The 25,132-nt window shown below is 45.7% G+C and overlaps 12 protein-coding genes across 12 annotated transcripts; 5 read left to right on the top strand and 7 right to left on the bottom strand.

Moving 5' to 3' along the window:
* Positions 1 to 141: 141 nt before the first annotated feature.
* N7483_010799 (putative short chain dehydrogenase/oxidoreductase) lies at positions 142 to 1,207 on the top strand (the record flags this gene model as incomplete). The annotated part of the gene is made up of 2 exons (XM_057094226.1): positions 142 to 460; positions 528 to 1,207. The coding sequence occupies 2 exons, from the start codon at positions 142 to 144 to the stop codon at positions 1,205 to 1,207; spliced, it is 999 nt and encodes a 332-aa protein (XP_056940197.1).
* Positions 1,208 to 1,783: 576 nt separating this feature from the next.
* N7483_010798 (MDR family MFS transporter) lies at positions 1,784 to 3,504 on the bottom strand (the record flags this gene model as incomplete). The annotated part of the gene is made up of 2 exons (XM_057094225.1): positions 1,784 to 3,124; positions 3,184 to 3,504. 2 exons carry the CDS (start codon positions 3,502 to 3,504, stop codon positions 1,784 to 1,786), a joined length of 1,662 nt encoding a protein of 553 aa, XP_056940196.1.
* A 595-nt stretch (positions 3,505 to 4,099) lies between these two features.
* N7483_010797 (sulfatase family protein) lies at positions 4,100 to 5,578 on the bottom strand (the record flags this gene model as incomplete). The annotated part of the gene is made up of 1 exon (XM_057094224.1): positions 4,100 to 5,578. The coding sequence occupies one exon, from the start codon at positions 5,576 to 5,578 to the stop codon at positions 4,100 to 4,102; it is 1,479 nt and encodes a 492-aa protein (XP_056940195.1).
* Positions 5,579 to 6,369: 791 nt separating this feature from the next.
* N7483_010796 (putative rhamnogalacturonase) lies at positions 6,370 to 8,193 on the top strand (the record flags this gene model as incomplete). The annotated part of the gene is made up of 7 exons (XM_057094223.1): positions 6,370 to 6,814; positions 6,874 to 6,952; positions 7,025 to 7,232; positions 7,290 to 7,424; positions 7,484 to 7,697; positions 7,745 to 8,050; positions 8,105 to 8,193. 7 exons carry the CDS (start codon positions 6,370 to 6,372, stop codon positions 8,191 to 8,193), a joined length of 1,476 nt encoding a protein of 491 aa, XP_056940194.1.
* Positions 8,194 to 9,287: 1,094 nt separating this feature from the next.
* N7483_010795 (putative MFS transporter) lies at positions 9,288 to 11,006 on the top strand (the record flags this gene model as incomplete). The annotated part of the gene is made up of 1 exon (XM_057094222.1): positions 9,288 to 11,006. The coding sequence occupies one exon, from the start codon at positions 9,288 to 9,290 to the stop codon at positions 11,004 to 11,006; it is 1,719 nt and encodes a 572-aa protein (XP_056940193.1).
* A 139-nt stretch (positions 11,007 to 11,145) lies between these two features.
* On the bottom strand, positions 11,146 to 11,751 carry N7483_010794 (NADAR family protein; the record flags this gene model as incomplete). The annotated part of the gene is made up of 2 exons (XM_057094221.1): positions 11,146 to 11,545; positions 11,606 to 11,751. The coding sequence occupies 2 exons, from the start codon at positions 11,749 to 11,751 to the stop codon at positions 11,146 to 11,148; spliced, it is 546 nt and encodes a 181-aa protein (XP_056940192.1).
* Positions 11,752 to 12,204: 453 nt separating this feature from the next.
* N7483_010793 (uncharacterized protein) lies at positions 12,205 to 14,185 on the bottom strand (the record flags this gene model as incomplete). The annotated part of the gene is made up of 4 exons (XM_057094220.1): positions 12,205 to 12,847; positions 12,901 to 12,968; positions 13,025 to 13,683; positions 13,762 to 14,185. The coding sequence occupies 4 exons, from the start codon at positions 14,183 to 14,185 to the stop codon at positions 12,205 to 12,207; spliced, it is 1,794 nt and encodes a 597-aa protein (XP_056940191.1).
* A 536-nt stretch (positions 14,186 to 14,721) lies between these two features.
* N7483_010792 (uncharacterized protein) lies at positions 14,722 to 15,686 on the bottom strand (the record flags this gene model as incomplete). The annotated part of the gene is made up of 2 exons (XM_057094219.1): positions 14,722 to 15,233; positions 15,293 to 15,686. The coding sequence occupies 2 exons, from the start codon at positions 15,684 to 15,686 to the stop codon at positions 14,722 to 14,724; spliced, it is 906 nt and encodes a 301-aa protein (XP_056940190.1).
* A 627-nt stretch (positions 15,687 to 16,313) lies between these two features.
* N7483_010791 (GILT family protein) lies at positions 16,314 to 17,328 on the bottom strand (the record flags this gene model as incomplete). The annotated part of the gene is made up of 2 exons (XM_057094218.1): positions 16,314 to 16,845; positions 16,916 to 17,328. 2 exons carry the CDS (start codon positions 17,326 to 17,328, stop codon positions 16,314 to 16,316), a joined length of 945 nt encoding a protein of 314 aa, XP_056940189.1.
* A 3,482-nt stretch (positions 17,329 to 20,810) lies between these two features.
* Positions 20,811 to 22,757, top strand: N7483_010790 (hexokinase family protein; the record flags this gene model as incomplete). The annotated part of the gene is made up of 2 exons (XM_057094217.1): positions 20,811 to 21,454; positions 21,521 to 22,757. 2 exons carry the CDS (start codon positions 20,811 to 20,813, stop codon positions 22,755 to 22,757), a joined length of 1,881 nt encoding a protein of 626 aa, XP_056940188.1.
* Positions 22,758 to 23,210: 453 nt separating this feature from the next.
* On the bottom strand, positions 23,211 to 23,732 carry N7483_010789 (uncharacterized protein; the record flags this gene model as incomplete). The annotated part of the gene is made up of 2 exons (XM_057094216.1): positions 23,211 to 23,410; positions 23,606 to 23,732. The coding sequence occupies 2 exons, from the start codon at positions 23,730 to 23,732 to the stop codon at positions 23,211 to 23,213; spliced, it is 327 nt and encodes a 108-aa protein (XP_056940187.1).
* Positions 23,733 to 24,254: 522 nt separating this feature from the next.
* N7483_010788 (transcription initiation factor IIA subunit gamma) lies at positions 24,255 to 24,779 on the top strand (the record flags this gene model as incomplete). Its single annotated transcript, XM_057094215.1, has 3 exons — positions 24,255 to 24,301; positions 24,361 to 24,508; positions 24,633 to 24,779. 3 exons carry the CDS (start codon positions 24,255 to 24,257, stop codon positions 24,777 to 24,779), a joined length of 342 nt encoding a protein of 113 aa, XP_056940186.1.
* Positions 24,780 to 25,132: the final 353 nt, after the last annotated feature.

The following is a 25,132-nucleotide window of genomic DNA, read 5'->3' as shown; positions in this document are numbered from 1 at the left end:
AAAAGTGTCAAGCCTTATTCAATTGAAAAGGAAACCTTCGTTTCTTTATATACCTCGTCCCTCTTCTCAGGACGCTGTTTCTTCTCATTCTTTGATATATCCTTTTGTTATTGTTCACTTTCGCATATAATTATCTAAATAATGTCTTTCTCATTATCTCGAGTCCTGAACCCTGCTCGCACTCGCTTCGCCGGTGCTTCAGTGATTGCCCCCAAGGTGCTGGCATCGTCTTCCACTCGCCTCTACTCAAGCACCAAGAATGTATTCAACCCCCACGATATCCACAAGGTCTCGCACAACCCGGATCACATCCAAACCAAGCTGCCTTCCAAGAAGGAATTGCGCAACGCAAAGCGTTTCCGCGAGTTCGATATCGAGGGTCGTGTTTACGCTATCACCGGTGGTGCTCGTGGTCTTGGACTAGCTATGGCGGAAGCTATCATTGAAGCCGGTGGCAAGGGTATGAACGAAATAGCAACACCTTCAATTTATCCTCAAATTTGAATTTAGCTAAATCATGTCTTTAGTTTACGCACTTGATCGCCTCGAACAGCCCGGTGCCGATTTCCTCGCCGCAAAGAGCCAAGCCGAGAACGAATATGGTGGTCTGCTGGAGTATATCCAGATCGATGTCCGCAACCATAAGGAAGTCGAGAACACATTCGCCATGATCGGTGCCCAACATGAGCGTCTGGATGGTCTCATTGCTGCCGCTGGAATCAATCATCTCCAATCTGCTCTCGATTATGACCGCGCTGCTCTCGACGATGTGATGTCTATCAACTATAATGGTGTCTTCAACTCTGCCACTGCTGCCGCTCGCCAGATGTTCAACTACCAGCAGAAAGGCTCCATATTGCTCGTTGCTTCGATGAGTGGTTTGATCGCGAACAAGGGTATGACCTCTCCTGTTTACAACTCTTCCAAGGCGGCAGTTATTCAGCTTGCGCGCTCTCTCGCTATGGAATGGGGTCGTCACGGTATTCGTGTGAACTCACTTTGCCCCGGTCACATCATCACTCCTATGGTGGAGGGTGTCTTCCAACAGAACCCTGCTGCGCGTGCAACTTGGGAGGCGGAGAACATGCTTGGTCGTCTTGCGCTTCCTGAAGAGTTCCGTGGCTGTGCTCTATTCGCTCTGTCCGATGCCTCGAGCTTCATGACCGGTAGCACCATGTTGATCGATGGTGGTCACACTGCCTGGTGAACGCCTTTCATGATGAATATGAAGCTTTTGGTTTCGGCTCACTTGTTTTCGATTTTGCATATTCATTTGTAGAGATGGGTTTGGCGTTCACCAGGCGTTTTCTTTTGAGAAGGGCACTGCGCCAACGATAGACAGCGTTAAAGTGGATTCGATTTGGTAATTTGGTAACACTGGCTCATGCATGCAAGCCTGCATTTTTTCTGTGTTTCATCTCTTTTTCGGGCTCGAGGTGAAACTATTGTCAAATATTTGATTTTGCGTGACAAAAAGTCTACGAATCGTATCGAAAATCTTTTGCTCTTTCATGTTATCATCAATTGTAAATGCATCTTTGCGAGTACTGTGAAGCATTCCAAAAATTTAATCAGCTTGCATCAGCGAATTTGAATGATCTTTTCTTACTACTAGTAGCCGTTATTGCCAATCAAGTTATTGCTTTTATCAGAGAATAGAGATATCAAGCTCGTACTTTCAAGTTCCTACACCTCAAGTGCTGTTTGTATTTGGAATCATAAAAGATATTAAGACCTTGATTCATGTGGATCTATCATGCATAACATATAGGTATCGAAAAATCTAGCTAGTAGGGTGATTGTTTTTCTCTTCATCCATAGATGCCGAGGGTTTAGGTGGTTTGACACTCTTCCAAGGCAACCCCAGAGACAGGACGAAAGCAACAGCAACAAAGCTCGCAGCAACATAGAAAGTCTTCGTCAAGGCATAATTATAGCCTTCCAGTGCACCATGCAGCTGATCCTTCGAAACCACACTTCTAACCTTTGCAGAGCCTGCGTTAAGAATTTTCTGAACATCCTCAGAGTTAAAGCCCAGCTCATTCAATCGTGCCACCAGTCTATTTGAGAAAACAGTCTCCCCAATAGCAAGGTCCACGGCAGCGCCAAAGAACTGGAAACACTGTAGGAGAGAGGTGCCGACGGGGATGTCAACAGGATCGAGAGTTGTCTGTGTTGCGACATAGGGCATTGCTATGGACATTCCCACGCCAAGACCCTGGAGAACTTGGTAAGAAATCCATTTCTCATGGCCGGTACTAGTAGTAAACGTGGAGAATAGCCCCGTAGCTATACTCATCAGAGCTGTCCCGAAGAGAATCAAACCATTCGGATATCCAAGATACTTGAGCGATGCGCCCGCGGAGAGAGCAGCAATAACATCCGATAATGCAAGGGGCAGATACATAATGCCCGATTTCGTAGGTGAGGCCCCTTTGATAACTTGGAACCACTCAGGCAGGTAGTAAATCGATATCATAACTGCGCCCATGATGAAGAACTCAGTCGCACAGGCGAAAAAGAGTGTACGATTTGTGATTAAACGTGGTGGAATCATGGCGTTATCACCCCTTCGTATTTGCCAGAAAGCGAAGACAATACCCAGTCCAGCCCCTCCAATAAAAAGGCCAATAATAGTAGCACTTTTCCAAGGATATTTCGATCCTCCCCATTCAAGAGCCAGAAGAATCATAATCACCGTGGGAGCAAACATAAATGCGCCTGGTAGATCGAGATCTGCAATTCTGCGGAGGAACGTGGGAACCTGCTCTGTCGGATCGCGTGCAGGCGGCTTAAAGAAGAAGATTATAGAAACGATGGTGATCGCACCCAGAGGTAAATTGATCCAGAAACACCATCTCCATGTTGCATGATCCGTAAATGCTCCACCTAATAATGGTCCGATGATAGTCGCAATACCGAACGTTGACTGGAGAATGCTTATACAGAACGGTCGCTTCTCAAGGGGTAGAGCAACTGCAACAATGCAGAAACCTCCGGTGCATGTCCCTGCAGCGCCGACTCCGGCGATTGCTCGTCCGATGATCAACATAGGACTATTAACAGCAAGGGCACAGATCAGGGATCCGAGCTCAAAAATGGCTAAACATCCAAGGAACATTTGCTGAAGCTAATTAGCATTTTTCTTTCCGATGTCTTGATCAATAGGTTCAATAGTCTTACTTTCATAGGAAAATTTGAATATAGCTTGCCGGTCACAGGCTGTACTGCGCACATTGCGAACGAATATGCACTTCCATACCAGGCAATATCCTCAGTACTGTTGAATTGGGATGTGATAACAGGGATGGCTGTCGCGATAATTGATGAGTCTAGCGACATAAGAAATATAGCCAGCGTAAGCCCAGAGACTATCGCGATAATTGACAGGCCTGTCATTCCGGGATCAGCCACATCTTCCGCTGGGCGTGTGCCTTCAATTTCATCAGATGGTTTGAGGGTTGTCTCGGAAAGGGATACATCTTTGCTTGTTTCTGCCTCCATAGTGGAATAAGGAGAGTGCCAGTGGCTAGGAAGAAAAAGATAAAAAAAAATTGGGATGAAGAGAAATCAATACAGGGATGGTATTAAGTACCACCAGCACTTAAAAAAAAATCCATAATGATTCAGGATGATTCATGATGGTTCGGAATGTCGAGATGTGCATAGTTATGCTAGGTATCGATCCCTAGTACAACATGACTGCTGCTCTGTGCTGTTAGTACCCACTTTTCAGCTTTTACTATGTACAGAGTACCACCTGAAAAATTTCAAACTTAAGATTATAGAAGCTAGGGGCCTTAAAGAAGTCACAAAATAGCTCCTGGCGTCTGTATGGTTAGAACACAGTGTGGTGTACTGCATAAGGTGTAAGTAGGTACCCACTCTGAGAATTAGTGCCGATTACTCTTTATTACTCATGCCCGTGTCCACGGGTGTAGCCCATAGGTAGGTGTTGCGTGGGTCTTGAATACGAGGATAAAGAATTTATTGTCAACGTAGTGTTACGTCCACGAAAGAAAGATCTTTAGTTGAAATATGGGTTGTGTTTATTTCCATTTCACACTTGTGTTATGATGCTCACTTTTTATGAATACCTTCACTTCGACAAGTCTACATCCGCTCCCCAGGGACCATCTGCGGCGACAGCGGCACCATTCTGGTTACCGGGCCGATCCGCATCAAAATCCAGTCGATCAGGAATTCGAAGACCGGCATTCAAATGATAACGCACAAACCAAACAGAGACACCATCTTTATATAGCCATGGGTCCTCTGTTCGTCGTTGCCACTTCTCCAATCGCGACCGCAGTTTTTCCAACGCCTCTGCGTGTTCCGGATCATTCACTAGATTATGAAGCTCACTTGGATCATTCTCCAAGTCGTATAACTCCTCTGGAGCCCGGAAAAAGTAATCCTTGAGCTTTCTTCCACCGACCGTGATCTCACTATCGGTGGAGTTCCGAATATCCTCCCAGGACAACGAGCCATACAGATCAGCAGCGAAGGGGAAATCAAGTCTCCATGCGAGATTTCGGTGGTATTTGTATTTGCGGTCTCGAACAAACCGAGTTGGCCAGTAATTTGTCACCTCATGAAAAGTGTGGGAGCCAAACACCTCGTTGTAATCGGGTAGATCCGTGGTGCCAAGACTAGGAAGCAAGGAGCGACCAAGTCTCTTCTGCGTGGAATCCACCTGCCCTGAATGACCGACATAATCGAGAATGGTTGGCAGGATATCGACGTACGACACCATGTTGTTGCTTACTGCAGGGGCGACGTGAGGGTGTCGGATGATCAAAGGTAGTCTCACCCCCGCGTCAAACAGAGTTGTCTTGGAGTTAATGAACGGTGGACCATTGTCACTGATGAATATGACTAAGGTCGAGTCTGCCAGGCCTGATACCTCCAACGCTTTCAATACAAAACCCACTCCCTGATCGAGTCGGTGAATCGAGTTATAGTATTCGGCGAGTTCATACCGAGCCCCAGGAGTGTCCGTAATAAACGGAGGAACTTCCACATTTTCCGGTGTGTACTGTCCCTTTGTAACGCGGGGATCGAAGTCATCGGTGTTTCCAAAGCCTCCTCTGGTACGATCGCGATGAGGATCAATGAATCCAATGGTTAAGGAGAAAGGGCGCGTATCTTCCACTGATTCCTCAAAGAATTGCTTTGCTTGGTCGCCGATCACGGAAACATCTCGAGTATCGCTTTCTCTCCTCTCCTCCCATGGATAAACGGGGTCTGGTCCAACGTGAATCTTTCCCAGGATTCCAGTTCGATGACCGGACTGATTCAGAAGCAGGGGTAATGTTTCCACTTCGTTAAACGTCACGAAGTGATGTCGGTGACTCGCAAGTCCGTATTGACCATTTTGATGGGTGTGAAGACCTGTATAAATCACAGAGCGACTACCACTGCAAGATGCTGTGCTTGCAAACGCATAGTCAAATCGAGTTCCTTCACTTGCGAGTTGGTCGATGTTGGGTGTTTGGATATTCTTTGCGCCAAAGCAGCTCAACTGCTTTCCCAGATCGTCTGCCACCAGGAGCAAAACATTTTTCCGTTCGGACATCTTCGTTATAACTCCTCGTTGGGTGATGATAAAAGCAAGTTGGAAAGGTAAAGTAAATTGCTCGTTGTAGTCCCGAAGTATCAAGATGGACTGTCCTCTCCCCGCTTCTGGCTGCGGGGAACAGAAATGCTTAGTTGATACTAATAGATATTAAAATGGTCGAATAAGAGCGAATAAAGAGCGCACCTGACCTTTATACGACTTTATTTCTCATTTAGTTACCCTAGCTGATTCATCAGCTACGTGGTTGGCTTCCGGTACCTCAACGACGCAATCTGCTGTGCTGATGATGTGCTCAAGTTACAAGGGTCTATTGGACTTTAACCGAGACCGTTGCATGTTGCTTGTCAATCGGAACATCTGGAGGCTTATCTCGATTTAATTTAATCTGAATTTCGTGAAGCACGGAAATTTAGTATGATGTGATGCGATTATAGGCTAAAATTGTGAAGTCTGTTTGTAAATCAGTCTCAACTACTACTTACTAATACTTTAGGGCTTCGGATGGTATAAGCTCCGGTTAAAATGAGTGATTATCTGCAGAAATTGTATCAAAATTAATTTTACTTCTGACCATTATTGGAGGGATAAAATATCACTGATTTGAGAGCGCAAATGACGAATTTCTCTGCGGGATATTATTGCTGAAGAATCTTAATTGAGCCTGTTACTGCATATGAAGATTATTTTAGTGCTTATAGTGCATTATCTACAAATGCAGGCACTATCCGTCATCTACTACAAGATCTGACCGAAACATCAACTTCTTTTGACATTCAAACCCTTCTACCATGAAGCTCTTCATACACTACTTTCCTCTTTTGTTGCTTCCTTGCCTCACAGCAGGCCAGCTGATTGGTCCTGTCGGGCCAACTACGAGCCTCAGTGACAAGACCATAGAGTGCAACATTCTTGACTATGGAGGCGTCGCCGATAACAGCACGGACGTGGCGACTGCAATTGAAAAAACATTCACAGAATGTGTTCAGGCACATCCTGGAAGCAGGCTGATAGTTCCAGAAGGAGAATACCTGGTCAATCGCTCGATCGTTCTTAGCAATGCAACCAATTGGGCATTTCAGCTTGATGGGCTCATCACTGCTGCATATGGAGGAAATTGGACAGTTGACCGTGAGTTGATTCTCCAAGGATTCGCTGGAGTTGAAAACTTGAATTCTACAATCAACGGAGAAGGTGACGGTGAATTTTTACTAGACGTTCTTGTGATCATCAATGGTAAGTCAACACATTCGAAAAGGACTATCTATTAAGGATGATACTGATGAGTAAAACAGCTGTGGACTTTGAATTTTATTCCGAAAATGGCCGAGGAGCGTTCCAAGGTCAAGGCTATATCTATCGCATCCTTGACAAGTGAGTAATTGAAATAATATTTGAATCAACAAGAGTACAAAAAGAATCAAACTGACTAGAACCATTTTCAAGCACTGATCGGCCACGTCTCGTGAGATTGATTTCACCAACAAATGCATCAGTCCATGATTTGATCCTTGTGGATAGTCCGAAATTCCATATCGTCTTGGATTTTGCCGTCAATGTGGAGACTTATCATCTCACAATTCGTGGAGCTAATCTTGGAAGCTATGATGGCATTGATGCTATTGGAACGAATTACTATATCCACGACAACGAGGTAAGCCTAAAATTCCCCTTCATTATTTCAACGAGCTATATTGACTTTCATGGCCAGGTGACGAACAGGGATGAGTGTGTCTCCGTCAAGAGTCCTTCTCACCATGCTCTGGTCGAGAATCTCATTTGCAACCAAGCTGGCTCAGGTGTCTCAATCGGTAGCCTCAACGTATCTGCTGAGATCTCCAATATTGTACGCCCATTCTAAGCTTATTCTCCAAACTCACTGGATCATGCTAATAAGCTGACTAGGAAGCCCGGAACATCAGTATCATCCAGGGGAATGAGATCGCATTCATCAAGACCTACCCAGGAGGATCGGGATACGTGACAAATGTTACATTTGCCAACTTCCGATCTCTTAGCAGTCTTTATGGTTTGAATCTAGATCAATACTGGCAAAACACATTTACCCCCGACACTGGGTCTGTTGCTTTGAGCAACATAGCTTTCCGCAACTTTTCTGGTATGTCTGTATCCAAAGGCACCTTGTTCATATACTTACTTTGCTAGGTTCCATTGCGGATGGAGCGGAGCGTCCCCCGCTCTACCTGCTTGCGAATGACCTGACCTTTGCGACGAATATTACTTTGGAAGATTTCTCTGTCTGGACTGAGAGTGGTACATATGTTGTTAACAAGATCAATAACGTTTTCGGTACAGGAGATGATAGCTATGGCACAAATGATGGAATCGTCTCACTTGCATCCGGAGAGTCACCTTATACCTATACGTCAACCTACACAGTGACCGCATCGCCTACAAATTGGCAGGCGCCAACTTCGCCAAGCTGGGCTCTTCCTAGTACTGGATATGGAAGTAAGTTAAAATCGAGATTTTCAAATTGCTGAAGCATGGCTAATAAACTTTAAGCGGCATCGCCCATACCAGTTTACAGCCCTGCGCCTTTGTGGCGACCTGGAGGTGTGGATTACGATCTGCACTACTGGGGTGCTTTTTAAGTCAGACGAGAGATTCGGAGAGAATATGCTGCATATTCTAAGGGACCTGTTCTCCGAGGTTTTGTATTTCCATAGTACTAGACTACTAGTAGAGTGCTAAATGCAACACAGCCTGAGACCATGTTGTTTTTGAAAGTTCGAGTAAATAATTATCCCTCCAAGCGCTATCATCTAAGGTTCATAGTGTATCTAAGTCACAAAGAATCCAGTTTTTTAAACAGGAAATGGCACGTATGCATGAGTCCCTGCATAGTAAAAATATTCCACGTATAGTATTGCTTTTTGATTGCTGCCTTGATGTTGCCGTTAATATCTGATATGGTGAAATTTGGCGGCCCATAATCACCATTATCCTGATAGTTGTTGTAATACGAAGGTCAGACCAAACCTGTCAACATGCCATTATCCTGATTCTCAAATTGCTCACCTATCTCGCGGTGACCATAACAAGTTAACTGAAGGCTTCCACAAAACCAAATAGCTGGGAGACTAACAAAGGGGAAAAGCCAGCTTACTTTCTATATTGAATTTTCCACCAATCTTCACAAACGATCTCTCTGTAGGGCGGGGCTGGAATAGGGTCTTTAAATTAACCGAAGTTGAAGCTGTTCAAGATCCAGGCGAAGGGTAAATTTTTGAGAGCTCTGATAGGGTCAATAGCCGTTGATGCCATCGACGCTTACATGGCGAACGAAGAGACCAACAGGATGCGGGACGGATGATTACTGACCTCGCCATGTGAACATTTAGATCAAAACGAGCAAATCAGTTGAAAGTATTTCATCTCTATGGTCGGTATTGTGGCTAAATGAATATAGTCTAAGATTTCGCCAAGACAAATTTATGAAGCTTGGAATGTCGCTTCGACCTCGCGAGATACATTATCTTGATGGTATCATACATTGAAAAGATCGCGCGAATCTACTTTGAATCCTATTTGTATATTTGTAGACAACCATATAAAACCTCATGACATCCACTTACAGGTCACCTTATAACATACAAACACAGCCTCTGCTGGGTCCTTATACTCAGCGCCAGCCCGCCGCATCGCCCAGCTACCGGCTATATTGACTGGTTGTCAAAGCGCGACAATGGCCATCGAGGAAACCACTTCATCGGCCAAAGGTCCCATAACTGATGAATTTACATCGACCGTGACCGAGCAAAACCTCAAGGATGGAGCTATAGTGACTCTTGTGGAACCGGAGGATGCTCCCCAAGCGCAGTCATTTTTCTCCACCTTGTTCAACCGAAAAAAGAGTCGCGACCTGGATGCGATCGCCACCGTCCGAAGTGTCTTCGATGATCCAAATATCGGTAAATTCTATCTGCCTCATGCCGACTATGAGAATTTGCATAGATTTGACCCCAACGCTCGATGGACATACCGTGAAGAAGCCGCCGTGCGCCGCAAAACCGACTGGGCGATTCTCCTCTGGATCCTCGTTATGTTCTTTGGATTGAACATTGATCGTGGAAATCTTAGCAATGCTAATTCTGATGGTCTGCTGAAAGACATGGGTCTGAGCACCGACGACTACAATAATGCTACCAACATGTACCGAATTGGCTTTTTGATCGCAGAAATCCCGTCCCAGATGATTGGCAAGAGACTGGGTCCTGATCGTTGGATTCCTGTTCAGATTATTTGCTGGAGTCTCGCATCAGGAGGACAGTTCTTCATGCATAACCGGGCTGGATTTTTCGCATGCCGATTCTTGCTTGGCCTCTTCATGGGTGGTTTCATTCCCGACTCGATTCTGTACCTTTCTTACTTCTATACGAAAAGTGAAATGCCTTTTCGCCTGGCCCTTTTCTGGTTTACGGACTCGATCTCTGGTGTTATCGCTTCTTTCATCGCGTATGGTGTGTTCCACATGGGTGGTACTGCGGGTCGTGAAGGTTGGAGGTGGTTGTTTCTTATCGAGGCTCTGATCAGTTTCGTGATTGGAATTCTCAGTTTCTTCCTGCTTTTCCCGGGTCCAACACAGACAAAGACTCGCTGGAATCCAAAGGGCATATTTTCCGAGCGGGAAGAATCCATCATCGTGAATCGGGTCTTGAGAGACGATCCATCCAAGGGTGGCATGCACAATCGAGAAGCGATTTCTTTGAAGATGCTGTGGCAGAGTCTTAAGGATTATGATCTGTGGCCAATCTATCTCATCGGAATTTTGTTCGAGATTCCGACTTCGCCTCCTAAGTCATACCTGACGCTCTCCTTGACGGATATCGGATTCAGTACTTTCCACACAACTTTGTTATCGATCCCTGTCACTGTTTTCGCAGCCATCAATCTGCTTCTTGTAACCGAGCTTGCTGAAAGGACGCACCAAATCTCGATAGTTGGTCTCTTAACTCAGGTGTGGTCGCTTCCAATGCTCATCGTTCTATACACCTCAGCGGGGTCGCTTTCCAACTGGGGAATGTATGCAGTCAGTTTTGTTCTACTGGGTTGGCCCTCGCCGCAGGCTGCACAGGTTGGATGGTGCTCGCGTCTGAGTAACGCTGTCCGAACAAGAGCAGTGAGCGCAGCTGCCTTCAACATCATGATTCAGCTTTCTGGAATCGCATCGTCCAATATTTACCGTTCTGATGACAGCCCGCTGTATCGCCGAGGTAACAAACAGCTGATCGCTATCAACTGTGCGAATATCGTCGTTTACGCCCTGGCTAAGGTGTACTATGTGCAGAGGAACCGTTGGAAGAGGGCTCAGTGGGAGAAGATGAGTGCCGAGGAGAAAGTCACCTACTTGGAGACAACCACAGATGAAGGAAATAAGCGCCTTGATTTCATGTTCGATAGTTGAGAGGTACTAGTAGTAGCGGTTGTTGAATGTTCAAAATAGTGCTTTGTGCTATGTTTTATTTAGAGTTATATCCAGATGTCCGAGGTTCGATGTGCTGCGCTTATCCCAGCCTATCAATATTAAGACAAATACAGACTGATCAGACTTGAGCCACGCCAAAATCCTCCAAAATCCTTTCTCGCGCCCTCATAAGCGCCTGGCCCAATAGATTCAACCCCCATTCTTCTCGCATAGCACCCGCATTTTTTGCCCCAAAGCCAACACCCCAGATTCGATCCCTTGGGCTTGCCTCGACCAACTCTCGATTCCCTGTAGCAAGTAACTTCTGTTTGAGCTCCTCATTCTGTGAAAATTTAAGATAGCTCCCCTCCACAACGATATCAAATCGATTTGCCTCCCACACATCATCTGAGAAGTTTGGAATTTTCCTTCCTAAATCCCGTAGTGCTCTTGGATGTACTTTCCAACCTTTTTGGATCTCTTGGGTAATTGGATGGTCTGCACCAGCGAAGAGAAGCGCTTTGCGATGCATCATATATCTTTGAAATAGATGAAATGTTAGCGATTTTGAACCAAATGGCAGTAATAGACCCAAGTACTGTTCAACATTTGCGTAAGTAAATTTCACGCCGTCGTGGTCCAATGAGAATGAAGATGGCCACCACTGTCCTAGGTATCCGGTCTCTCCTTCCGGCTTCCAAAAGTAAACTGGGTTGCTGGTGTCTATCGAAGAATCGGATGTCATTCTCAATATTGTTTATTTTTTTGTGGACAACAAATTTCTGGATAATTGCAAAGGGTAAGTTTTCTCTTCTTTCATATATCAATGAAATAATTTTTGTTCTACGCCCGGGAGCCTAGTACTATACCTAGTCGCAAAGGTCCACGGGTACAAACCCCAAAATATGACTCATTGACTATCGACTGACTATCCATTGGATACGACTGACTATACGATTGACTATACGAGGCATGGGAAATATGATGAATTCAATAGATAATATAATGAGTCAATGGTAGAATAAATTGAAAACAGCTGGAGAAAGAGAAAGGGCAGCTGTAACTTGAATCATACCACTGTGGGTTGAAACTTGATATAACTGAGAAATAGCATCTTTGGTGCCAGTTGTGAGGGTTTGATTTTCCAAAATTATTTTATAGATATAGAAATCGGATGGCTCTTCCAATTTGTATCAGATCAAATGATATACACAAGCTTCTGGTCTCCAGTATGATCTTCTAGATCTTCCCTTCGTCCACCACCCATGAGCTCGTCTCGTTCTTCTCCATCATCCCCATGACCACTAGCATGGCTTACGTCGAACAAGGCCCCGTCTCCAGCAGCCTTATTCGCTCTCTGAAGAAGAACCCTCAGAATAGTAGCCAATATAGCTACGATAATCATGAAAAAGGAACAGACTGCCATACCAGTGACATACCATGGCCCATCACTCTCTGGGTATAACCTTGTTCCCAGGAGCGGTCCGCACTGTCCAATAATATTCAGAATCGCAATACTCGCACCCTTACCTTCTTTCTCGGTTCGGTTATCCATTGACCAGGTGATAATCAGAGTGATGGCTGAAAAGAAACCCGATATCGCGGGAAACACACAGGCATAGCGGATAAAGATGTGTAGATCTGTGGATAGGTGGTCATGGAAGTATCCTGTTGCAGAAATCGCCAAGTATGCCGCGGCGGAGATGAGAGCGTGGGCGATGAGGTATGGACTGCGAGTGCGGCTGCTGTCGGAAGCCCATGCAGTAGCCAAGACAACAATAAATGCGATCAGATAAGGCGGGGCAGAGAGAGCCTGGGCGTGTAGCGATGAGAATCCCATACTATATGACATGGTTAGAACTATGAAGAAAAAAGACGCCTGGAAGAAACCCACTCTTTGATGATCGTGGGGAGAAACACTGGCATCGAGCTAAAGGCAACATTGCAGCTGAAAAACATAAACTGAATAGAGTTAGATTCACTAGCACCAAGCAAGTCTTATCTGTTCATACACTTACCGCTGCCATGTACGCCTTGGGGTCAGAGGCCGTCTTGACAATTTCACGCCAGTTGAATCCCTTCTCGACTGACTGTTGATAGTTCGACTTGTTGCTGTCCTCCAACCGGAGCCGAGCGACAGCCCGCTGTCGACGAGTAAGAAATCGAGCACGACCAGGCGAATCAGGGATTAGAACCCATGCAAACACAGCAACAATCACGCTTGGAAAGCCTTCAACCAAGAAAAGCGTGCGCCATGGTGAGATCGGTCCGTTGCTACTGAATTTCACAATAACCCAGGCAAGGCTACTTGCGAACGAAGTTGCCAGCGGAGCTGCTGAAATGAAAAGCCCGTTTCTGAAAGCTAGCTCCTGGCGTCGATAAAACAATGATAGATAGAATGGGACTCCTGGGCCAAATGCAGCTTCAGCAATGCCCAGCAAGGCACGAAGGATGACCAACGCCCCAAACGAAGTTGTCAGGCATTGAAATGATGCGATCAGGCCCCAGGCACAGACGCAAACTGAAATGTATATATGAGGAGGTATAACGCGGTACATGAGCGTCATCCACTCGAAAAGAATATAGGTGATATAAAATGCTGTAAGTAGCCATTCATACTGGACAGATGATAGTTTTAAATCCTCTTGCAATCCAGCAATTTTGGCATTTCCAATATCTGGATGAATGGTCAGTATGAAAAATCACACATAATCCAATTGCCAAGGGAAAAAAAATCAAGGAACAGATAACATACTAGATCGATCCAAGAAAGCTAGCAAATATAAAAGTGCAAGAAATGGCACAAGCCTTTTATCAAACATCCTCACAACTTCTTTCTCTTCCTCTGGTGAAAATCTAGGTCCAGATTTAGATCTTGATCCTGACCTCGGAGCCCTCACACTCTTCGTTTCAGAATCATCCCCCGACTCAAGCCCATTATCATCTTCAATATCTGAAACGGGACCCGTAATCTCAGCCCCAGACTCTCCGAAATCGGTCTGCACACGCAACGGCCCTAAAGACGACTGTTTGGCCTTGTGGCGTTTATAATTTGGCACCGGTATATCGTCTTCGTCGGAACCATTGGAGACAGGTGTGTATCGAGGAGTTGAGGATGATCCTGACTCGGAGGACGCGTTCCCCGCAGCGGACGAGGACGGAGGGAGGTGGTGCGCCATGTCGGCCACGTCGGCGGGTTCTGCGTCGATAGAGCTTATAAGGTCCACCTAAATAACGTGAGCTCCATGAGGAGGGATCCCGCAGGAATTTTCTGTCGAATTTGTCTGCTAGGACCTCTGCAGCTGATGTGGTCCCTTGACCCTTAAATGATTAGGTAAGGGATTTACGTGGATCCATAATGATAGGGGTTCGTGTGTCGGATAAAGTATACGCCGAACTATATGGACAAAGCTCTGGAGGAACTATGAACTACATATAGATAAAGATGTAGAAAACCTCTGGTGAATTTCAAAATATTAATGATACATGCTCAAATCGATTTTTTCGGTCAAAAATCATTTCTCCTATTGATCGGTCTGGTTTTCCTCCATATCTCTTCCATATGTCACGTAATTACCCAGTATTCATTCCATCATCCTTAGCAGTGGGAGTAAGCTCAGTTCTCCAAGACCTCATGGAATGAGAAATCACCCAAACTAGAAGTCCAAAGATAGTGAGGTCACTGACCTCCGCTAATCAGGTTGAGAAAATGAATTTACTGAGGACGGTAAGAATCATAGTATTCACGACGATCACGCTGGCTCCGTCCAGTTCGGTGAGGGGCACGGCGCTTTCGAGGATTGTACTCAGCAGGCGGCTCTTGCTCATCATTTTCTTCATCGGGCAAGCCGGGCTCCCAGTGATCACGATTACCACGACCACCTTCGTCAAAGGTGCGCTTACGACCCCCAGCAAGCCATTGTGCATGTTCGCAGCTCGCGTCTCGAACTCTCTCGACATCCTCGTAGAACCGTGTACCACGCATACCCTCATCTCCAGCAGTGCGAAGAAGATTCTCAGCGGTATCACGTAGAAAGCGGACGTTGGAAAACTTGTCAGTTGCCTTGTCAGAGACGCCGGATTTGTTGGCATCGGCAAGGTAGTAGTTCACAAGAGCCTCTCGGTAGACCTTGCTCAGCTTCACAATTGGGCGGTTTGGGTCCTGGAATTCAGCACCATCCTGTGTTTCGCGGTTGCTTGGGCCGGTGCCCCGGGGGTTTTGCATGGCTAGAGAGCTATTGTCAGGACACCAAGCAGGAAACAAATAATTTCTGATCCGCACTAACCTTCATCCCAAGCTTTACCAGCAGCCAAACAGGCACGGGCAATTTGGATTCTCTGGGAGATATTGTTGGCGGTATCCATACCAGGAATGTGTTCGGTGATGTAGTGTTTAAAGAGGAGCTCATTCTCAATTGACGGATCTTCTCCGAAGAGCTGAACAAGGCGACCGTCAGGGTAGTTTGCACGGTGTTCGTTGTGTGTTTTGCACATGTGCACCTCGCGTGCGATTATGTTTAGGAGTGTCTTCTTGGAGGTCTCGTCACCAAAAACCTCAAGAACCGCAGTCAGACCGAAGTCAACTGTAGCCAGATCGGGTAGTGCGTTTGTAGCCGGGTTGCTAAGGTTCATCGTGGGCTGTGGAACTGCGGATGCACCTCCGACGCGAGAAGTTGCCATTTTTAAAGCTGGGTTCTGATATCTTTCGAGGTGGTGGGGTGAGGTTCAATGAGGGAAGGCCTTGTTCTGGGGGTTCAGAATCTCTGTCGAACTTGAAGCCTTTCGTGCGGAGGAGAAGAAGAAGAAAAGATATGACAGGAAAAGGAAAAGTAACAGCAAGTAGAGAAGGACGAAGAGGGTTCGTGAAGGTCGTAGGAGGGTAGATATGTTATCCATGGGACGGAAGTAAAACGTCTCCGGTGAAGCGTGAAATAGAAAGGTGAGAAATCGCAAAGTGAGGGATCCCACGACACCAATATCAGTCTCGGCAAGTGCCAAATTAATTCATGACCAGGCTTCTAAGTCAAAGCTGCAGGCTCATAATCATAGATCAAATAAAGCAAGGTGTTTATCCTTCTAAAATAGCTCAGGCTACATATATGAGCCCATAGATTGTCTGGTCTTTCTAGCCTCACTTATCAAAACAGCCAGAACCACTGGCCCTTTTTCTTTACCTTTCAGTGAAGACTATTGATCATTTCATGAATTTGCCTGAGTTTTCAAAATATCAGTTGTAATGCTAGGGTAAGGATGGGTTATTAACAGCATATACAGTCTCATAGAGTATTCTAGCAGTCTTAATGGGGTTTAGTTCCTTTGATCCCAGAGTCGGTTGATCTCATCAATCAATACTCCAGGTTTGCTGCCAGTTCCATTATGAACACAATCTTTCCACTGGCCGCCATCATGAACACACCAGACTTGATCATCCACACGCACAGTACAACTGGTATGGACATCAAGACGCTCACTGTGCAGGGCACTCTCGCGTAGAAGAGCGATTCCACTAAGGGAAGATCCGTACAATCCATGACCAGGGTTGTTGTCAGGATTATCATCTTGTTGGCTGGCGCAAGTATTCAGCGCGTCGAAATCAATACCGTGTTCCAAAGCGCATTGAAGAACAAGCTCCCGGGCTGGAATTCGAGGGTAGTCATTCATAAGGCAGTTTGCAAACCCTAATGATCGAATGATGGGGGTTCGAGGATATGTGTTCGGGAGGAGCGACTTGTCTTCTGTGGGAGGGAAGGGCAGGTTGGCGGCGCATAGCATCAGCATGTTACCGATGCATTCAGCTGGTCCGTGCATGCATTGGATATCAGAGGTCTCTTTAGATACACTGATAGCGACTAGAGATTAGAAGGGTGCTCATGGATCCGTGAAATTTGTTCTTTCAACTTGCCACTCACCTTGCAATAAAAGAAAGTTGAAAGTCCACCTTGTCGCTAATCTGCTCCATGGCAGGAAGAACCAGTTTTTGCATGCAGCCCTGAGCATCGGGGCACTTGCTCATGATATGGGCCTCCAGGGGGATCTTCTTCGAATCAGCAGCGATAGGAAGATGGGGTGTTTCGCTCGGTTCCTCTTTGTGTTGATAGTCCTGATCCTGGACGTACCCACTCCCTGGAGTCGCGCATCCAGCGCAGGGTACATCTGTAGATGGTGGTGGTCGGATCAGCATGTAGTAGCCACCTAGAAAACAAAAAACAATGAAGAGACGACGCAAAAAAGTCGCTCTGCTTGGTCGCTGCCTTGGAGTCATCCATTTTGGCACTATAGGGGCACCTTGGGTCTCCCCAGTGTGAAGTGGTAGTTTCTCCATGCTGCTGCAGTCCAAGGATCTGGGGTTGAGCTCAAACGGATTTGCTGATCCTGATAAGAGCCCCGCTGGCTGTTGGTGGATCAAAGCACGGGACCAGTTACGTAAGATCTGGGGATATGGGGTGATGGGGTTTACCGCTCTAGATCTATGAATTCTGCCAATGTGGAATTTCTATCACTTGAGCATTTCTAAGATTTATTTTATATTTTATTAATATTCTGCCCAGGTATAGTTTTGGGTTTTCACAAAAGACTGCAATTTTCCAAATATCCAGAATTGAAATGGTTTATTGAAGCTATAGACCTTCAAATGCTCAAATGCTGCTCACGCTGATTTGGACACAAGATAGTTTGGCAAAGGTAAATTGTCAACTGGTATGTTTGCAGACTAATCTAAAATTGGACATTTCAAGATCTGCATTTAATTTGGCTCGTTTTGAAAGATTTTGTGTTTTCGAGAGAGAAATACTACATACTAGAGACTTGGGTCGAATCTTCAATGAACATGGAAACTTGAAGTGCACCGGCCTGAGCAACTTATCCACTTTAGCACAGGCTCACAATGAAAATTCGATACTGATTAGCACCAGTTACATCGTTTGAGATGTGATATTACAAGATTTTGGATCTTCATTGACAACAATCTGTTCTAATATGAGCATGTAGCATCCATGGATGTTTCTGAACAAGTAAATTGCTCAAGTATCTCAGACCATGTGGTTCACAAACTAGGCTCCTAGTGCGAAGCCAGCACTTGAGGACCAGCTCATCGCAAAATAATCAGCACATCAGCTCGAGCTTGAGTCGGCGCGTCATGGTAATTTTGAGCCAGTCGGTGAGATACATCAGTTATCAAAGCGGGTCCTGAAATAGCTTAGGGTAGGTTGCGCAATCTGATCTTCGGATCAGTCGCCTGATCCAGTCAAGCGTCTAACACTTCCAATGTGAGGCGGCCCAGGTACGAAGCACAGTAAGCTCGGAAGATGGTAAGCTACAAGACTAGGCGCAATGTTGGAGATCCATTCAGGTTATGCTAGATGCGGGATTCTTGCCGATGCCCTATCAAGTTAATCCTAATTGCTGACGTTGATATGATAGGTAGCCATATCATGATACTCCACTCTCTCATAATTAGCGCATTGGTCCGAGTGCGTTATGTAGCAATACTAGGATTACAATGCATTAAAGAAGTCTACTAGTCCGGGAAAGGCACTTCCATGCTATCAATTGATGTACGCGAAGTAAGGATATCTGACTCGAAGATTGACCACCTATCCCCGCATCTTGGCGATGTTATAAAACAAGATTAATCGTAATATTGATTCTCAAGCCAGAGCACGCGACTCGAATTCTACCAGTTAACCTTGCTTGACTCGTATGGACCCCCGCTAGAAGGACACATCCGATGGGGGAGGCTTGATGGGACCAAACACTATGCATCATAGCTCCGATCTCGGAGATACTCTAAACGTTAATGCCCAAGCTTCTTGTGTTTATCTTCGCTCTTTGATGGTTTTTTCTTTTCTGGTTCAAAGTTCCGATTGGCCGTTTTTTGATCCATAGAATTCTTGGGATTGTTAAAAGATGGAAATTGGATGATTTCCCGCCTTAATGTAATACATGAGTACCGACCTAAGCAATACGGAGTACTCCGTCTTGTTTTGAGGCTCTCATATCATCTATGCATAGGCATAAAAGGCGGCCTTTCCGCACAAGACAAAAAGTAGGTCATTTATTCCGAAGAGGTCCCGCCCAATGTTTCAAAATGAGGAGTAAATGCATCATTGGTAGAGCTGACATCTGGTGGCTGAACACGAACGATCGAGGCCTTTCGCGGTAGTGGGTTCATGCTACCACGTTGTCAACACGGTTATTTCCGAAGCGGAGACACTTTCTCGCCATGAGAAAAAAAAAGAACTAGGATTATAGGAAGATCCATAAGGCGTCGCTAAATGACGAGAGTTGCCCACGTTTTGCTTACCGTGATCCGGCCCCACTTGATTGTTGTCGCATGGCGTTCAAGTTGGGTTGATCTTTTCTTTTCTTTTTGACCGTGCGTACCCCCAAAAACTCCGATGCTCGTATATTATTTCTCTATTTTGGAGCCAAGAACTTGAATAATGGAGAAGTACGAGTGAAACGAAGAGGGGATGTAGAACCGAAATCTCTAACCGAGCTAGAGTAAATCCACGTCTCGAGGGCGTCAGATAGTTAGTAGGGTTACATAGTTCCCGTTCTTATATCACAGCACTTTTGAGGGGTTGTGGTAGTCTAGAAGCACATGAGAGAGGAACATCTCCGACCGCGATCATCTACTGCTACTACTACTACTACTAGTCTATTAGTCTACTAGTATTACCAGACGATCATTACCCGGGAATTATGACATTATAGAGTTTCAACCGCTGGCCACGAGGAAGATCCAATCGACGATAACTACCGGGATTTCCAAGTCGTCCACGTCCCCGAAAAAAGAACAGCGTCGCATCGCCTCGTGTCCTCCGATGGTCGCATCTCCAATAGGTGGAATCAAATAAATCAGTGGATTTTTCCCTTCTTTTCTCTTTTATGATCTCTTTTACCTTCTTGACCTGGGTAATTTGATCATTGGGGGGGGTTTTAGTTCCTTCTACACTACTACTCATTCTGATATTACCACGCAGGGACCCCATGCTTTAAGAGAGTGATCCACTTTACAAATTGATTTCATCCGAACCATAGGAAATCAATCAGAATTTGGGACTTTATCTGGGATTTTACTTTGATTTTTATTTTTATTTTATTTTTATTTTATTTTTATTTTTTTATTTGTGGTCGTGTATTCGTTTTTCCCTGAGTTTTTGGTGCCTTTTGTCTATTTGGCCTCAGGCATCTCTAGGGATATCGACGATCTCCACATATAAGGTAGGCTCATCTCCCCCCCTGGTAGATCCCTACTGAGGTTAACAATCCCTTAAAAAATCACCCTTTCCCCTCCTTATCACGCGCACATACCAAGTTCCCCTTCCAAAGTACGTAAAAAATGACAGCTGAAGATCATTCTGTACTCCCCCGGCATGATCATCAATGTGTTATTTTATTCAAACCCTTATCCCTCCCCGCACTGGAACTTTGATCTTTTTACAGACCGCGTCATCATGGTTTACTAATTGATCCCCCCCGTGAACTAGACTTATTTTTAGCTCCAGCCGCGCTTCTCAAAGATCCATGCCGTCCTTTCTGCCTGTACCTGCTTCGCATTCCTAAGATCCCAACGTCCCGAAGCGGGTACTGTGACAGAAAGGCACCGGCTTTTATTGTTTTATTTTGTTTTGATTCCCGCCACCGCCAAACAAAAGATACATTTAACTACCTCAATTTGGACCCTTAACTCCACTGGGCTAGTATAACCTTGCAAGTCTTGAGGATTTCTTCTTTTCTCTTCTTTAACACCAGTTTGCAAAAAGTCAGAGGGAATCCTCGGAATACTCCTGAATATTCACAATGGCTTCGGTCAATTCAATATCATCTGAGAAGGACAATGAGGAGGAACGTGAAATCATGCATGATGAGGGAATCGACGATGAAGAGCAGGAAGAACTCAATACAGAAATGGAAATGGATCCTTCTCAAAGAGAACATCTCGAATATCAAGCGCGACTGAGTGGATTTTTGAAACCACTAGATTTGAGTGACGCTGTACTGTACAGGCTGGCGCGTCGGTTCTCCGGTACATACCGCCATTTAGCCTTGACGTCAGATCAACAGTTTTTACCAACACCAGTCACTCAGCTCCCAACAGGCGAAGAGACAGGCCGATATTTAGCTATTGATGTGGGTGGAAGCAATCTCCGGGTTGCATTCATTGAGTTACTGGGTGAAGTGGACGAATCTGATGTTCGTTCTGCGGATGCCTCGGAGAGGTCGCGCGATACCATTCGCAAGGCTCAGCGACAGCGGGTGAAGAGGACTCTGGAGCGTGCCTGGCCCATCCAAGAGCATTTGAAAATGGATAAAGCTGAAGATCTGTTCGCTTGGATTGGTGATTGCATTGCAGAGGTTGTGGCAGAGAGTCTTACCTCAGACGCAACCCGAAAAGATGTCCCTGCAGAACTGGATATGGGCATCACATTCAGTTTTCCAATCATGTGCGTTATTTGACCTCTTAAATTGTGTGGTGCATATTTGGAATTGGGGTGTTAACTGAATCACAGGCAAGAATCTTTGGCAGAGGCTACATTGATGCCAATGGGTAAAGGTTTCGCTATCACATCAAACCTCGATCTACGTAACATCCTTCTAAACGGGTATGAGAAACACACAAGGCGACCAGATGATGAAGATGAGCCGTCATCCAAGCGCCGGAAGCTGTTCGCCCTGCCAAAATTGAAGATCCAAGCTATTACCAACGACACAGTTGCGACACTCGCATCACTCGCATACTCCGTCAAGTCCTTACCGAATAGTCGAGTTGCCATGGGAATTATTGTGGGCACTGGTTGTAATGCGACCATTCCAATGAAACTCAGCGAGTTGCATGAATCCAAGGCCAGAAGCGTCAATACCATGGAGCCAGGGGCCAAGGAGACCATTGTGAACACCGAGTGGACTATCTCTGGAGCAGCACCACCACTGCGGGAACTCAACATCACAACCGGTTGGGATATCGAATTAGACAAGGCTTGTGCACGTCCAGGCTTTCAGCCATTCGAATACATGACCGGAGGTCGATACATTGGCGAATTGATCCGTTTGATTCTTTTCGACTACCTCACCACTGTGACCGGGTTATCGAAGCGCATCCTGCCCGCAAACCTTATTCAAGAATACGCCCTGACCACCACCTACATTTCCGACAATGTAGCACGTGCGCGATCAGACCAAGATCTCGCAAAGGAACTCAATGAATCCCTCCCTCCCCCAGAGAGCAGTGACTGGCGCTGGGATGCCCGAACCGCCGGCGCATTCCGTCAAATTGCTCGAGCGGTACAAAAGCGATCTGCGGGTCTGATCGCTGCTGCCGTGATTGGGCTATTAGCTTGCTGCCGCGAAATTGAATTGAAGGAAGATAGCAACGTCAACACACCAGATAATGCAGCCTCGCCTCAAAGTAACGGTGAATCCTCTAATGCTGATCATGCTGCTATCACTGATGCAGTCGATGCCACTTCTCAACCTTCCTTCCTGAATAATGTTCATGGACATGTGGTTCCGGTTTTACAACACACTCCAGTGGACTGGCAATCCGGTCCAGAGGAATTGGTAGTAGCCTACACCGGTGGTATCATTCAGCATTATCCGCAATTTAAAGAAATGTGCCAACAGCATATCGATCGCCTCATTATGCGGACTGGTCCGCAACGAGGAGGCAAGTCGGTTTTTCTACGAGAGGCTTCAGATGGTGGCGTCATTGGTGCTGGTGTTTTGGTTGGTATGGTTGTTAGCAAGTAGATTTACTCAATATGACTGATGCAAACTCGGGGTTCTTTGGAGTGGAGTTTCTGAGACGAGAAAAGAGCAAGGACATCTTAATTTTTCTGATATTTCTTTTTGATTGGGATTGAAATTCACCACATAGAAAAGGATATGATATCTTGCTATGAAAGGTGTCTTATTATGATTACTACTTTTATTTCATGTCCCTTCATATCTTTCAGCCTACATTTCTGGCACCAGAATAGCATTTCGATAGGTCTTTGTCATATTCAGGCTCCATTTTGACGGAATCAATTTAGCGTTCATTGTACAACATACTTCATGTGATTACGAGTAACACATAGTCCACACGTACGCAGCATTTTGATAACGATGCCGAGAATTCGTAAATAAGCAGATCCGACACGCAAGCTACACGCCATCAGTTCCACTTTGCAACCTAAGCGGAGGTCTCACAAATGAGGACGTTCATGTCGCTTGCGCGGCTCCATCAAGGTAGCGTAACGAGGAATGCTCAGCATCTTCGGAATGTCGTTGGATAATGACGCGTGGCAGCTCCGCAAGTTCGAGGATCTGTAGATCCTTCGCTCGACGTGTAGATTTGCCAACCGGATTCAGCGACCAGCCATATCTTCTTTGCATTGGATTGTTCTGAAGCTTCTTTAGTCCTGGGATCCTGGACTGATCGGCGATCTAGCCAACAGTCTGTCTTGGCGCATAGAAGCCAAGCCTAGGCACTCTGAGCTCTTTCGACACTCTGAACCTTGGTGTCTTATATTTAGACAGCATGTCTCCTGACGGAGGGGGTTTGAGTCACGGAAAACTATCGGTCTTCGATTGTTGAGTTGTAGCTCAGATCAGACGGAACATGTTGTTTCGCACGCTACGCTTCATGGCAGTCGGCTTGCCATCTTCATATTCGATTCCTGCTGCTCCTCCGTCGCCAGAAATTTGTTCTAGTCGCTCGCGAAGCTCAGAGTCGGCCTGCATTACGGTTTTGGGTTTCTTTTGGATTGAGGATTTATTTTGAGGGTCCGCGGGAGTGTCTTTTTTAGTGCTGGAGATGTCTGCATTTTCTTTTTCTCTTGTTAGCCGGATGCTACAAATAGTGTGAACGAGCAATCATTTTGATTGGCATATTCAGAATATACCGAAGAGTTCAGAAGATTAAGCGCGTACTTGGACTGGAGGCTGCTGGCTGTGGCGACGATATAGAGAACTGGCGAGTAAGATATGTTGAAGGTAACGCAAATGGCCTGAAGCTCTTTGGATATTTGTAGATCAATTTTCTCAACATAATTATAGCCAAAGACTTTGAATTGTAAGAAGATATTAATTCTTTCCTTCAAAAAACAATGTGGAATAGTTGTCGATCACAAGTTCTTAATCTGACGATAAGGCCCAGAATATATCATGTGACGTCACGTGTGATCCCCGCAGTGTCAACCGCCGCCGGCTTAACGTAACTCAGCCTCCTCATCATCACGACATCCAACGGCGATCACCGACAAGATGGCTGCACAACAGGTAGCTTACTACGAACTCTACCGAGGGAGCAGGTATGGTAGCTCAGGGAGTAGCAGATTCTGTTGATACAGGCTGACTGAGAGATGACTAGCCTTGGTCTGTCACTTACCGACACTCTCGATGATTTGATCAATGAAGGTCGCATCGAGCCACAGTTGGCCATGAAGATTCTCTCCACCTTTGACAAAGTCGTGACTGAAGTTCTGGCTGATAAGGTCCGGGCTAGACTCACATTCAAGGTATCATCTCTCTTACACCAGATGCACTCCTTGAGCCCAGTTTCCCTCAAGGATCGAGCCTCATCTAGGCAAAGCCTTTATCACCCATTCAATAAAACTAACTTATTCTCCTTCTCTCTATCAGGGTCACCTCGATACCTACCGATTCTGCGATGAAGTGTGGACCTTTTTGATCAAGGACGTATCGTTCAAGCTGGACAACCAGACCACAGTTACCGCCGACAAGGTCAAGATTGTGAGCTGCAACAGCAAGCGCCCTGGCGAAGTTTGATCCATAAAACTAGACTGAGAACTACCGGCGTTTTCATTTTAATGAGGTGGCTTTGAGGCGTTTGACTGGCATGTCCTTATGGGCTTATGATGGTTTTCCTTTTTCATGGCGTTCAACCAGCATTTTCTTCTCACTTTTTAAGACATAAACGAAATTGTCTTTATCCAAGCAGATACCCAATAAATTGATGTTGGCTTTACACGCTGATTTACTAAGCGAACCGTAGAGCAGGGCAGTAGAGCAGAGACGTAGAGCCGCATGGCAGGTGACCTCATCTCTTATCAGTGCCGATCTTAAACTTCCCTTGACTTTCTCCCCGTAACACTTTAAACCTCTTGTCCTTGAACCCTGCT

This window comes from Penicillium malachiteum (genome assembly GCF_028827825.1).
Source record: "Penicillium malachiteum strain IBT 17515 chromosome Unknown utg000005l:1.0-9002435.0:326005.0-9005861.0, whole genome shotgun sequence".
NCBI lineage: Eukaryota > Fungi > Ascomycota > Eurotiomycetes > Eurotiales > Aspergillaceae > Penicillium > Penicillium malachiteum.
This window is presented reverse-complemented; position numbering and strand designations above follow the sequence as displayed.